The sequence below is a fragment of the Rhinolophus hipposideros genome, assembly GCF_964194185.1.
Source record: "Rhinolophus hipposideros genome assembly, contig: HAP1_SCAFFOLD_510, whole genome shotgun sequence".
NCBI classification, from domain to species: Eukaryota; Metazoa; Chordata; class Mammalia; order Chiroptera; family Rhinolophidae; genus Rhinolophus; species Rhinolophus hipposideros.
The window spans coordinates 1-11,110 of NW_027669091.1; the positions used below are offsets into that span (position 1 = coordinate 1).

At 51.5% G+C, this 11,110-nt stretch overlaps 2 protein-coding genes across 6 annotated transcripts; both read right to left on the reverse strand.

Moving 5' to 3' along the window:
• TNFSF13 (TNF superfamily member 13) lies at positions 1-2,046 on the reverse strand. 4 transcript variants are annotated; one of them, XM_081080672.1, is made up of 7 exons: positions 1,672-2,046; positions 1,433-1,477; positions 1,247-1,325; positions 1,048-1,095; positions 784-902; positions 434-572; positions 1-179 (listed from the first exon to the last, which is right to left on the reverse strand). In XM_081080672.1, exons 1-7 carry the CDS (start codon positions 1,927-1,929, stop codon positions 70-72), a joined length of 798 nt encoding a protein of 265 aa, XP_080936798.1. In that variant the 5' UTR covers positions 1,930-2,046; the 3' UTR covers positions 1-69. The 4 variants fall into 4 exon arrangements, with proteins under 4 accessions (XP_080936798.1, XP_080936799.1, XP_080936800.1 ...); XM_081080673.1 differs by lacking the exon at positions 1,433-1,477; XM_081080674.1 differs by lacking the exon at positions 1,048-1,095.
• Positions 2,047-3,091: 1,045 nt separating this feature from the next.
• Positions 3,092-10,837, reverse strand: TNFSF12 (TNF superfamily member 12). Of its 2 annotated transcripts, none has more exons than XM_081080676.1 (7): positions 10,491-10,837; positions 10,283-10,330; positions 9,700-9,775; positions 9,103-9,156; positions 8,982-9,017; positions 4,057-4,181; positions 3,092-3,862 (listed from the first exon to the last, which is right to left on the reverse strand). In XM_081080676.1, the coding sequence occupies exons 1-7, from the start codon at positions 10,647-10,649 to the stop codon at positions 3,611-3,613; spliced, it is 750 nt and encodes a 249-aa protein (XP_080936802.1). In that variant the 5' UTR covers positions 10,650-10,837; the 3' UTR covers positions 3,092-3,610. The 2 variants fall into 2 exon arrangements, with proteins under 2 accessions (XP_080936802.1, XP_080936803.1); XM_081080677.1 differs by having other exon boundaries at positions 10,283-10,333; positions 10,491-10,828.
• Positions 10,838-11,110: the final 273 nt, after the last annotated feature.

The window sequence follows — 11,110 nt, forward strand, 5'->3', positions numbered from 1 at the left end:
AGCCCTTGGCTGTCTCCAGTATGTACCCACCCTGGTCTTCCAAGCCCAGAACCACCTTTTACAACCAAATCACAGTTTCACAAAACCCAGGAAGGTTCCATGTGGAGAGAGGCTAAGTTTCGCCCTTGCTCGGGGGATTATGACACTAAGAATATCCCCTTGGTGTAAATGGAAGACACCTGAGAAAAGGGAGAAAATGGATGCTCAGTGAAGCACAGCCAGGCAGATACTCTGATGTTTCACCCTCCCTTTTCCAGCTCAACCTTTTTCCTGCTCCTGTAAGGACCTAGGAATTCTATCTTTTGTTCCTCAGATCCACCTCTACACCTAGGCTTCCAACCCCTGTTATAGCTCTCCCCTTGTCGCTACTACTCCTAGGTCAGAGATGTGCTGCTTGTCTCACATCCACCCCCTACCACCCACAGGCTCTTACCTGCACTGTAGCAGCTATTGTAAGCCCAGTCTGGGTTGGAGGGCATACTTCGTATACATCGGAATAGAGTCTCCTGCCTTCCCTGGCCCTCCCGAGACACCACTTGACCCATGGTGAAAGTCACATCATGAAACAGAACCTGGCAGGGAAGGGAGGAGATGTTGAAGAAAACAGGGTAGTGTTGCTCAGTTCTGGGAGGCCTCAGGAGCCCTGACAAAGGAGCCACGGAATGCAGAAGGGTCTTCTAAGTTTGGTATGAACAGAGGTTTGGGAAACCTCAGTATTGGGGCATAAGACTCTGGGAGAAAAGGCCTCCAGGCCCCCACATGAGGTGCAATGTTTGGGGTTACCTGGCTGTACAGCAGATAAACTCCAGTATCCCAGACTCGAACAACATATCCTTGGGCCTCCAGGCCTCTCCCACGCTTAAGAGCTGGTTCCCACATCACCTCTGTCACATCAGAGTCCTCTGGAGGTGAGGAGTGTGGCAATCAGGATTTCTACGCATTCTCAGGTACTTCTCACCTTTAAGATTCTCTTGGGCCCAGGTGCCAGCCCCGGAAGTTCCCAGATCTTGTCCCTCCCCAAAAGCCATTATTTAAAATCGTGCTCACCCTTGGAGGTAATGTTAATGGGAACAAGGTGCAGAACTGAGTGCTTCTCTGAGGAGAGAAGGAGGAAATCTCAGCAGTGCCCACCTACTCCAGTTGCCCTGTTGTCAGCCCTCCACCCTTACCCTGGCTTGGGGTAACAATCTCCAAATCCCTATGCTGCTTCATCACTCCCACCCCTGCTGCACCCTGAAGGCCTCACTCTTCTGTTTACGGGTGAGCGCAGCTCTCCTTCTCCGGGGTCTCTCCCCATTCTCCCAGCCTTCCAGGCTGTCAGGGCTCTGTTCATGGAAAGAAGGTCAGGGTTAGGCTAAGATGCAAAAGTCCCAGACAGCCTTTCTTTTCATCCCTTCCACCATCCCAGGAACACCCCACATCTCTCATGCACCTTTCCCCAGCAACCTGAGTCTTGGTGCTGGCTGTATTCCAGGAGCTGGTAGGTACAAGAAGCATTAATCTTTAACAATTTCTTTCCTGGAATGGTTACTCCCTTGACCTCCAAACCCGGGACCTCTCTTGCACCCACTTGAAACTTTGCAGACTAGGAGTCTGGAACCAAGAGGCCCAGCCCAGAGACAACCTTGCCACCCATCCTTCAATCCCAGACACCCTTCTCCCCTCACTCACCTGCTCCCGGAAGCTCAGCCATGGATACCCTTCCCCCTTCTCAGAGGGCCCTCCAGTCCTCTGCAGCCGGGTCACCTCTCTCCTTAGGGTTTGCAGCTCTGTTTGTTGGGTCAGCAGAGCCATGGCACAAGCCACAGCCCCCAGAGCTGCCCCCCAACTCAACCAGAGGGCAACTGAGAGTGCCGGTTCTCGGACCTGGCCCCTCATGTCTCCTGGGGGCCCTTTGGGGGCTAGCAAGGAAGGAGATGAGGCTGGCATGAGCTGGGGAACCTGCCAACAGCTACGGTCTCAGGAGTGGATGGCAAGGAGGTGGCAGGGAGGGTGGGAGTGCAGGCAGTGGTGCAGAAGGGAGGAAGGGCGTTACGCAAGGGAGAAATAAAAAGGAACTTGAGAATAAAAAGGAGGGAGGAAGAAAGCAAGCTAGAGGCACTGTTGGTGCTCCTGGCACCCCGCTGTGGGGCCAATGTTGTCTTGAGACCCCCGAACCCTCCTCCAGCCTCAGGAGAATTTGGTGTGTCTCTCTAGGAAGCACGGGGCTGCCAGTGACACCCAGGAGGAGCGGCCAGAGCACAGGAACCCTGGGGCGGCCTCAGAAGTGGGGGAGGGAAGGTTGGCTGGTTATGGGGCATGGTGCCAGGAGCGGGGATGGAGGGACAAGCTGGGCAGCATCGAGGGTCAAGGGGTGAGGGTGGAAGATCCTCTGGGCTCAAGCCAGGGAGAGATCTCTGGGGAAGTTTACTAGGAGTGACTGAAGGTGGGAAAGGACGGAAGGGGGCCAGTGGGGAGAACCAGGGTCGCGGAAGAAAGAAACTGGCTGAGTTCTGGGGTTAAGGCCAGGCCGGGTGTGTTGGAATAAGGCCTGCACTACTCCCTGTGCTGAGCTTGGCAAGCAGGACTTCCTGTTTCCAGAGAAAAGCTCTTACATAAGGCTCTGGACGAAGAGAGAAAGAGACAGCCCCAAGCACCCTACTACTGTAGGATCTCTCCCCTGGATCCGGGGGCACAGGTTTCCATGTTCCTAGGTCCCAATGTCCTGCTCAGTGACCCTGAAGCCCCCTCTAGATCTGCTCCCACCCTACGTCCCAGCCAGGGCTAGTGCCAGCACCTGCTGAATGTCCCAAGACTGCCAAGAGGAAGGGCCTCTGTAGCTCCCAGCTAGGGATTCCCCGCAGGAGGAAGCCCGCCTCCTAGGTAAATGAGGCTGCTTCTGCTGGACCTTGGGCAGAGGATTAATTTTTTTCCTGGCAGTTTCCCTTTCCACTCTCAGGGGTTGGAGGCATGTGGATCCCCACTCCCAAACCTGCACACTGCCCTGGAGTTCCAGGTGTTTTACACCCCACTCCCCAAGGCCCAAGACCCTCTTCCCAGGGCCCTCAGCTACCCTGAGGAGGTCCCCTAAGCCCCAATAAAGAGAGCGACCATGACTTATTCTCTTTAATATCCACTTATCAACATTTTGTCACAATAATAATAAAAATAATATCTTTTAAAAATCCACAGGATATTATCAGGGAGGAACCTGTCTTGGTCTCTTAGCCCTCATATTAGGGAACTCCTGGCCTAATCCCAGTCTCTTTGGCATCCAGCCCTCGTAGTGCCTGAAGAGGGGTATTGGGGACCCATCCTCACCCAGAGTACAGTAAACAGTGTCTCAGGGGGCTGTGGCCAGAGTGGGGAGTCAGGAGATACATAGGGGCATCAAAGATCAGGGGTTCAGAAGCTAGTGAGGTGGAGAACCAGAGGTGGGGGTAGTTGTCAGAGAAGAATGGGAATATTTATGTGGCAAGGAAAACACGTGAACAAGCCCTGGCAGTCTACCCAGGGAGAGGCAGGCCTGAGGGGAGCAGCAGCTTAGGGTGGGGCAGAGGGGACTGGGGTGCTCAGAGAGTTGTTGTGGGGAGCCAGCAGCCTGGGTAAACCACCGTGAGACCAGGGCCCCTCAGTGAACTTGGAAGAGTCCAAAGTAGGTGAGAAAGGGGGCAGCCTTGAGATGGGCCCAGGGGAGGGTGCGGATCCGTAGGGAGGACCCTGGCCGCAGGGGCAACAGGCCAGACACCTGGCAGAGACGGAGCTGGGGCCCGAGGGAACTTGCTGCGGTGGCAGAGAATTCTTCTAGGCAGCGCAGGGCCAGCGTGTCATCAACCAGCAAGTCCAACTTCAGGTAGACAGCCTTCCCCTCATCAAAGTGCACCTGGAGGGGGGGGCGAGGAAGGTGGCACAGTCCAGGCCTCTGCTTGCCCCCAGTTTCAAATTTCCTTAGAGCCAGATATCCTCTCCAGCTAAATCCCCAAGTTCCCCCTCCCCACCTTTAGCTTGCCCCCACCCTCTAAACCAAACCCTTCTCCTTCAGTTCTTGCTTTACCCATGCAGCCAGGTGGGGCTTACCTGACAGTACAGGTAGTAGAGCCCAGCCCGAGTGACTATAAATCCCCCGCTCTGGCGGTCATAGCGCAGTGGGTTGGAGCTGTTGATTTTGGCCTCTTCCCAGCCACTCACCGTCCCGTCCACACCTGAATGTGGATGTTCAGAGATAGGGGAAAGTCCCTTCACAGGACTCACACACTCCCTGCCACCAATTGAGTTTATAAACCTTTAGGGCCCACCTTACCCAGAAGATATATAGATAACCCAGGACAAGGGAGGAGCCACAGCCTGTGGAGCCCATAGTGTAATGAGAAGTTATGTGAAAAAATCCAACATATACGATGAGAATCACACAGGGCAAGCTGTGACTAGACACTTCTGGGGAGAAAAGTAGGACTGAAGGAGAAGCGTGGGGGTTCTTATATTTTGTGTTGAAAGTGTTTGCCTCTTTTAATTGGAGAATGTATACATACATTACTTGAATCATACATTACTTGGATTATTAAAATTAAAAACAATAAAATGGTACCCACATGTCCATCAACTGATGATACGGAAAATTGTCATATGTCCATGTAATGGGATATTATTCAGCCTTAAAAAGAAATGCTATGAACCTTGAAAACATTATGCAAAATGAAAGAAGCCAGTCACAAAGGACCACAGAGTATCTGATTTCTATGAAATGTCCAAATTAACAAATACAGAGAGACAGAAAATAGATTAGTGGTCGTTTAGAGCTGGTGTGGGGGGATGGAAATCAGAGAAATAGGGGATGATGGCTAAAGGGTATGGGGCTTCTTTCTGAGGGGATGAAAATGTTCAAAAATTACTGTAGTGATGTTTGCACAACTGTGAATATACTGAAAACCATTTAACTATATACCTTCAGTGGGTGAATTGTACGGTATGTGAACCCAGCTTTACCTTAATAAAGCCGTTACAAAAAAAAAAAAATCTAGAGCTAGGGTAATAGCAAATTGCAAAGAAGATAAATAATTAAATGACAGAACAGGACCTCAAGTGGCTTCCCAGTTTCTCCACAGCCACCCTGTCTACCTCTCCAACCTAATCTCACACACCCCTCTAACTCACAACACTCCACCCACTCTGGCCTTCTTTCTATTTCTGCCATCAACCAAGCTCCTTGTCCCTGCAGGGCTTTGTACTGTTCTTCCCCCTTCCCAGAATGCGCTGCTCTGCCTGGCGCATTCTGTCAGTCAGGTCTCAACTCATGTGAGGCCTCCCCTGGCCACCCAGTTTAAAATAGCCAGTCCCAGCCCTGCCTTCATAACTCCTCACCATGTCACCCTATTTCTTTCATAGTAGTCACCAACATGGGAAATCATCTGGTTTATTTGTGTACGTGATGATTTGGGGTCTGACTCCCCTAATAGGACAGGGACAATGGTCCTATTCACCACTGTATCCTGGCACCTGGAGCTGGGCCTGCTCTGAGGGGGCACCCAGCAAACACTGGTGGAAAAATAGAGGGAAGTCGGCGAATGTGGCCAACAGCTCTCTGTTTGGGTCCACAGGCCACACACCTGGACCTCCCTGGCTGTGTCTCAGCAGCTGCCTTCCCCATCCTTCATCCTCGCCAGCCCCAGGGCCCCATTCTTGTTACTTTCTCAAGGAAAATGTACAGCTCTCTGGGCATTTCCATCCCCACCTGTGGGTTATCTTGTCCTTTCCCTGCAGACTCAGCCCTACCACACCTCACCCTATCAACTGCTGCCATCTGAATAGCTCTGGGACCCTCAAACTCATCTTGACTAAAACTGAGCTTGGTGCCCCACCCCAAACTTCCCTTACTGTCTGTATTCCACATTCGGCTTACAGTTCTACCTCCCACAGAGTACCTAAGCCTCCCTCTCCTTCACCAACTTTTTTCACCCATTAACTGTTCCTAGGAATTCTGCCATCTAAATGGTTCTGGCCCATCTCCCTCCCAGGCTGGCCCCTGTCATTTCTCACTTCTCAGCCTCCTTTCTTATTGGACTCCCTTTTTCCAGTCTTGCCTGCTCCAGTTTATTCCCTAAGCAGAGCCACAGAATGACGCTTCTTCTTTTCTTTTTTTTTAAGAGAAAAATAACCAAATTTAGTATATGCAGATGTATGGAACCCCGCATACATGAGAGTGTCAGAGACCTTACACGCACGAGAGGTTCCAGAATGATATTTCTAAAATGCAGATGTGAGCCGGCCTCTCCTCACTGTGACTTCAGAATAACTCCCAGATTTCAATCAGTTGTGATCTGGCTCCCACATTCTTCTCCAACCTCATGCCCCGTCCTACCCCTCTAGCATTTTCTCCTTCAGCTACATGGAACTTCTCATGGTCCCCCAGCCTCATCATACTCTTGACAAACTCAGGGATTTTGCCCAAGTGTTTCCTCTACCTGGAAAGTCCTTGACCCCTTGTCCATCTTACATTCAGGCTTCAAGGCCCAGGGAAGCCACATCTTCTTGCGGAGGGAATCCCCGACTCCATGTAAAATTTCTTATCTTCCTCTATGCCACCATGTACCTCTGGCTACTTTCAATGTTGTTCTTGTCATAGCATACTGTAATTTATATGCTTGTCCCTTCTAGACAGTAATTCCTTGAGAGTAGGTCTGGGTGTTATTCACTGTGGGCACCTACCTGGGTCCTTCCAAACAGTAGGTTTTCAGTGCACGTGTGTTGAGTCAAAGAATGAATGAATGTCTGGGTAACTGCTGAAATAAGTGGTCCACAAAAAGAGGAGGAAGTCTGGTTTGGGTCATGAAGGGTAGGGGGAGAGAATGAGAGAGGGTGTTCCCAGATATGGAACCAGCTTGAACAAAGGCTGGTTGTGGCCAAAGGGCATGTTATGCCTGGGACCGCGGTGTCACTCTGTTTCACAACCACAAACCTCAAATGGACATTCCTTACTTTCTGGCAATCCTCCTACTTTCCCTCACTAAGCCACTCACCAAGATAAAGATTTTGTACCATCTCTCCTCAAACTTACTGCCTCCTGTCTCCCTCGTTCTCCAAAGCACCTAAAAGTCAGCAGGCGACAGCTCCCTCACCTCTCTGCACCAAAACTACAAACCGACCTGCTCTCACTTTCTCCAATGCCCCTCTTGTGATGATGGGATGACGCGTCCCTCTCTTCATTCTGGAATCCATGCCCTCCCACCTTCTCATACATTACCCTACAGACTCTCCCCATCCCTGCATCAGCCGTCACCTCTCCCAGGGACCTTTTCCAGTACACAAGCACATTCTAGCTGGGTTCAAATCCCAGTGGCTCTACCACTTAGTATCCTCATGACCTCAGACAAGTAACTTCCAACTGGAAAATGATCAGAATATCTTCCTTTTAGGACTGCTGTGAGGATTAGATGAGATCAGTAAATGTTAGCTAAGATTCACGTAGTATTTCTTATCACTAAAAGGACTGAATTTTTCCTTGATCCACATCCTCCTCCACCTACTGGCCAATTTCTCTACTCCTGTCACAGAGAAACATCTGGAAAGGGTTGTCACTATCCAATTCCTATTTCACGTTTTCTCTTAACCCAATTCATGCTGGTTTCCAACCTAATTATACCATTGAAACCACCCGTCAAGGTCACCAGTTGACTTTGAACATTGCCAAACCCGGCTGTCATTTCTCTGTTCTCTTCTCATGCGACTTTTCAGCTGCATTCAACACAAACAGCTACATCTTCCTTCTTGAAATTGTGTCTGCTCTTAGGTTCTATGACACTACCCTCCCTGGGTTTCTTCCCTCTCTTTGGCTACCTCTCAGTCTCTGCTGGGTTTTCCTTCTCTTCTAGATGTCCAAGAGCCTCAGGGCTTTGCTTCTGGGGTCCTTTTTTCCACTGGTGTCTCATCCAGTCCTATAGCTTTAAATGCCATCTATATGCCAATGACTCCTGACTTTATTCATCCTGACCTAGCCTGAGCTAGTCTACTGTGTCCAGCCATCTATTTGTGAAACTCATTTTTTATTATTTATCCACTTGTTTATTGTTTGATATAAAATTTAATTATTAATTTACACACCTCCCAAACAAGTTCTTCCCTGTACCCCATCTTAGCAGATGGCATTGTTATTCCCAAAGATGCGCAACTTAAAAATCTAGAAGTCATGTCTGATTCTTCCCTTTCTCTTATCCTGTACATCCACTCCACAGGCAAGCCCTGTCTACATGCCACGTACTTTTCTCCATCTCAGCTGCCAGCCCGCTAGACCAAGTCACCCTTATGCCTTGCCTCCTGACCTGTCACATGGAAGGGCATTCCAGGCCAGAGAAGAGTATGTGCAAAGTCCAGAAAAGGCACATTGGTTGGGAAAGGGAGTCAGCCCAACAAGTGTGGAGAATGCACAAGGGTGTGCAGGGAAAAGAAGCTGAGACGACGGGGAAGCTGGAAGCCAAGCAGAGAAGCAATCGAATAATAAAAGTGAGGTTCAGGTGGGACAGGGTAGGGGGTGGGAGAGTCTGGAACGGGAAAAAGATTAAAGACTGGGTTTGAAGTTCTGATGCCATGGTGCTGAGGTGGGGGGTGAGGTAGAGAAGGAAAAGAGCAAAAACTAGAAACATTTTCAGAAAAATGATCAGAGCATGAAGACTCATGGAATATGGAGGGGAAAGAAGACGAAAAAAAGTCAAAGGAGCTTTTTAGAGAAGAGTGAGGGCTGAAGGAGAAGCTGAGCAGGTAGTTTGGTGGGGGAATCTGCCTAGGTTCTGTAAGGGCAAGGAGTCTTCCTGGGGTCCCATGCCTGGGTCACAGAAAAAGTCCAAGTTGGGGACCTGAGAAAACTGAATTCTGAGGACTTTCCTGAACTGGTTTCTGGGGTTCCAAGGCTGAAGGCAGGGATGAGGGTAGTCAAGGTTTTAAGGGGACTCTTTTCCAGGAGGCCAGTGCTGTGGGGATCAGGGAGAAGCTCAGAGGTGGGGATGGGGTCTCACCCGCCTGTGCTCCATCCTGTCCAGGCCGTGGGTGAACTGGAAGAGACAGGAAAAAGTTGATGAGATCTGTGCTGCTCCTCTGCCACCCCTCCTCCCTGGGCATGGCTCACCCATCACCTACCTTCATAGTGGGCCGCAATCACTCTGCGAGCCCGTGTTTTCCGGCCTTTAGGTGCTAAGAATCAAGGAAAAACAGATAGGCAAAGCAGCCCCCACTTGTCTGGGGGGTCAAAAGTCACTCCCCCAACCCCATTCCCCTCTCAGAACTCTGGCATCCTTATTCTTGCCCAGATTTCTGGCCTAAAAACCTCAGGACTTATCTTCCTTCATAAGCAGAGTGACTATATAATTTATCATCCAAACTAGGATGCTTCTGAGAGCAAAAGGAGTTTTATTAATAATTACACTGAGATAACAGGTGTAAACCAAGACAATCCCTTACAAACCTGTATATATGGTCACACGGTCGTCCTACTCATAAGTCTCTGCTTACTGGGACCCAGACCTCTGACTTTCCCACCTTGTCTCCACCATGACTCTGAAGCAACACCCACTTTATTCTCTGTGCCTAAGTTTCTCCACCATAAGTGATGATAACAGTTTTTGCTCTGCCCACTTCAAAGGTCTATTATGATGAACAAAAGCAACAATGAGTCCAGAAGCCACCATAGACCAGCCACTGTAATTATTCCTGACTTTGTGAAAAAGGGATACTCACCATTTCTGCGAGGCCGAACAAGTTGTTTCAGGAAAGACACAGGATCCTGGATCTCTTCTGATCGGGGATTCAGTTCCTGGGGGAATTAAGAGCAGGTCTAAACCAGAGTCTTGCCAGGGATTCCCAGAGACATAAATTTAGACCTACAGAAGGTTGTCAGGAGGACAGGCAGGCGCAGAACTCTTAGGGAGGGGCCCAGCCCCTCAGCCAGGGGTGTGGAGGAGGGGTCTTAGCACTCACCTCCTTCCAGAGACCAGCCACACTTCTCCCCCCAAGAACCAGCACAGACCTTGCACCAATTGGCACATTGCACACATGCCCACACCCAGTCAGAGTACAGAGTGGGTACACACTCTGCACACAAAACCAGCATCCTTCTTCCAAGGCAGGCTCCCATATCTCACACACCCACTTCACCCACAGCCAATAAACACTTTGTACTCAGGTGACAGAAACCCGTTACCCTCTCTCTCTCTCTCTCATACCCATACACCGCTGACACAGCCAGGGCACATCCTGTATCCTCGGCTCACACACACTTCCCATGCCCATCAGCCTGCAATCAGCATCCACACCCACTCACCTGAGGGTCCTGGTCCTCCTCTGCCACCAGTTCCCCCTGGGAAGGCTCCTGCTGGGAAGGAGGCAGCGTCACCCCGTCCTTTTCCACTTGACATCTCACCCTCCACCCATCTTCCTGGCCCCTTGCCCTCAGCCCACCCGGTCCCATCAGCTGCTTCGCAGACTCTGCTCCTAACCTGCCCAGGGAGGGGTGTGCAGCAGGGCCTCACCTGGGCAGACGACGATGCCCGGCTCCCCAGACTGACTACGACCAGCAGGAGGCCAAGGCAGGCCAGCGCCAGGCCCAGGCCCAGCACGAGCGGGGCCAGCAGGGCGGTGCCCGGCTCCCCCCTGCGCCCCCTCCGCCTCTGGCTTCGACGGGCGGCCATGGGGGCGGGGGGCTGTGCCTGCCTCACCGCCCCCCCATCCCGGGACCCGAGGGATGGGGGAGGGGGAGCCGGCGGGCGGTTCGGGCTGGGGAGAGGGAGGGGCAAGGGAAACGGGGCGGGAGGGGGCGATGAGGACAGGAAGCCGGACACTGTTTGTGTGATTAAACTCGGAGCCCAGCCGAGCGTTGTGCACCAAGCGGGTGCGCGCCTCCCGGATTTCAGCAGAGCGATTTCCTGCGAAGAGGCTCACACCGCCTGGGCGTATAAAAGCACGGGCGATGTTTGTGTGAGTGGGGTGTGTAGCCGAGGGCTCTCCAGGCGGACGGGCCAGAGAGAGGGAGCGAAAGCAGAAATGAGCAGAAACTCCACCCAGGCCTGCGTGCGGTTGGTCAGGCTGCAAGATCCCTGGAACTTTTGAGATCTAGTCCTGCCCAAGCGGGATTGTTAATTTAGGACCCCAG

Excerpts from the sequence above, each read along its gene's own strand:
- TNFSF12 (XM_081080677.1), bottom strand. The coding sequence starts at position 10,649 with ATGGCCGCCCGTCGAAGCCAGAGGCGGAGGGGGCGCAGGGGGGAGCCG. Across the intron at positions 9,776-10,282 it reads AGGAGGACCAGGACCCTCAG|GAACTGAATCCCCGATCAGA; the intron begins GTGAGTGGGTGT and ends TAATTCCCCCAG. Across the intron at positions 9,018-9,102 it reads GATTGCGGCCCACTATGAAG|TTCACCCACGGCCTGGACAG; the intron begins GTAGGTGATGGG and ends TGTCTCTTCCAG.
- TNFSF13 (XM_081080672.1), bottom strand. The coding sequence starts at position 1,929 with ATGCCAGCCTCATCTCCTTCCTTGCTAGCCCCCAAAGGGCCCCCAGGA. Across the intron at positions 1,096-1,246 it reads GCTCACCCGTAAACAGAAGA|AGAAGCACTCAGTTCTGCAC; the intron begins GTGAGGCCTTCA and ends TTCTCTCCTCAG. Across the intron at positions 573-783 it reads TTTATCTGCTGTACAGCCAG|GTTCTGTTTCATGATGTGAC; the intron begins GTAACCCCAAAC and ends CTTCCCTGCCAG.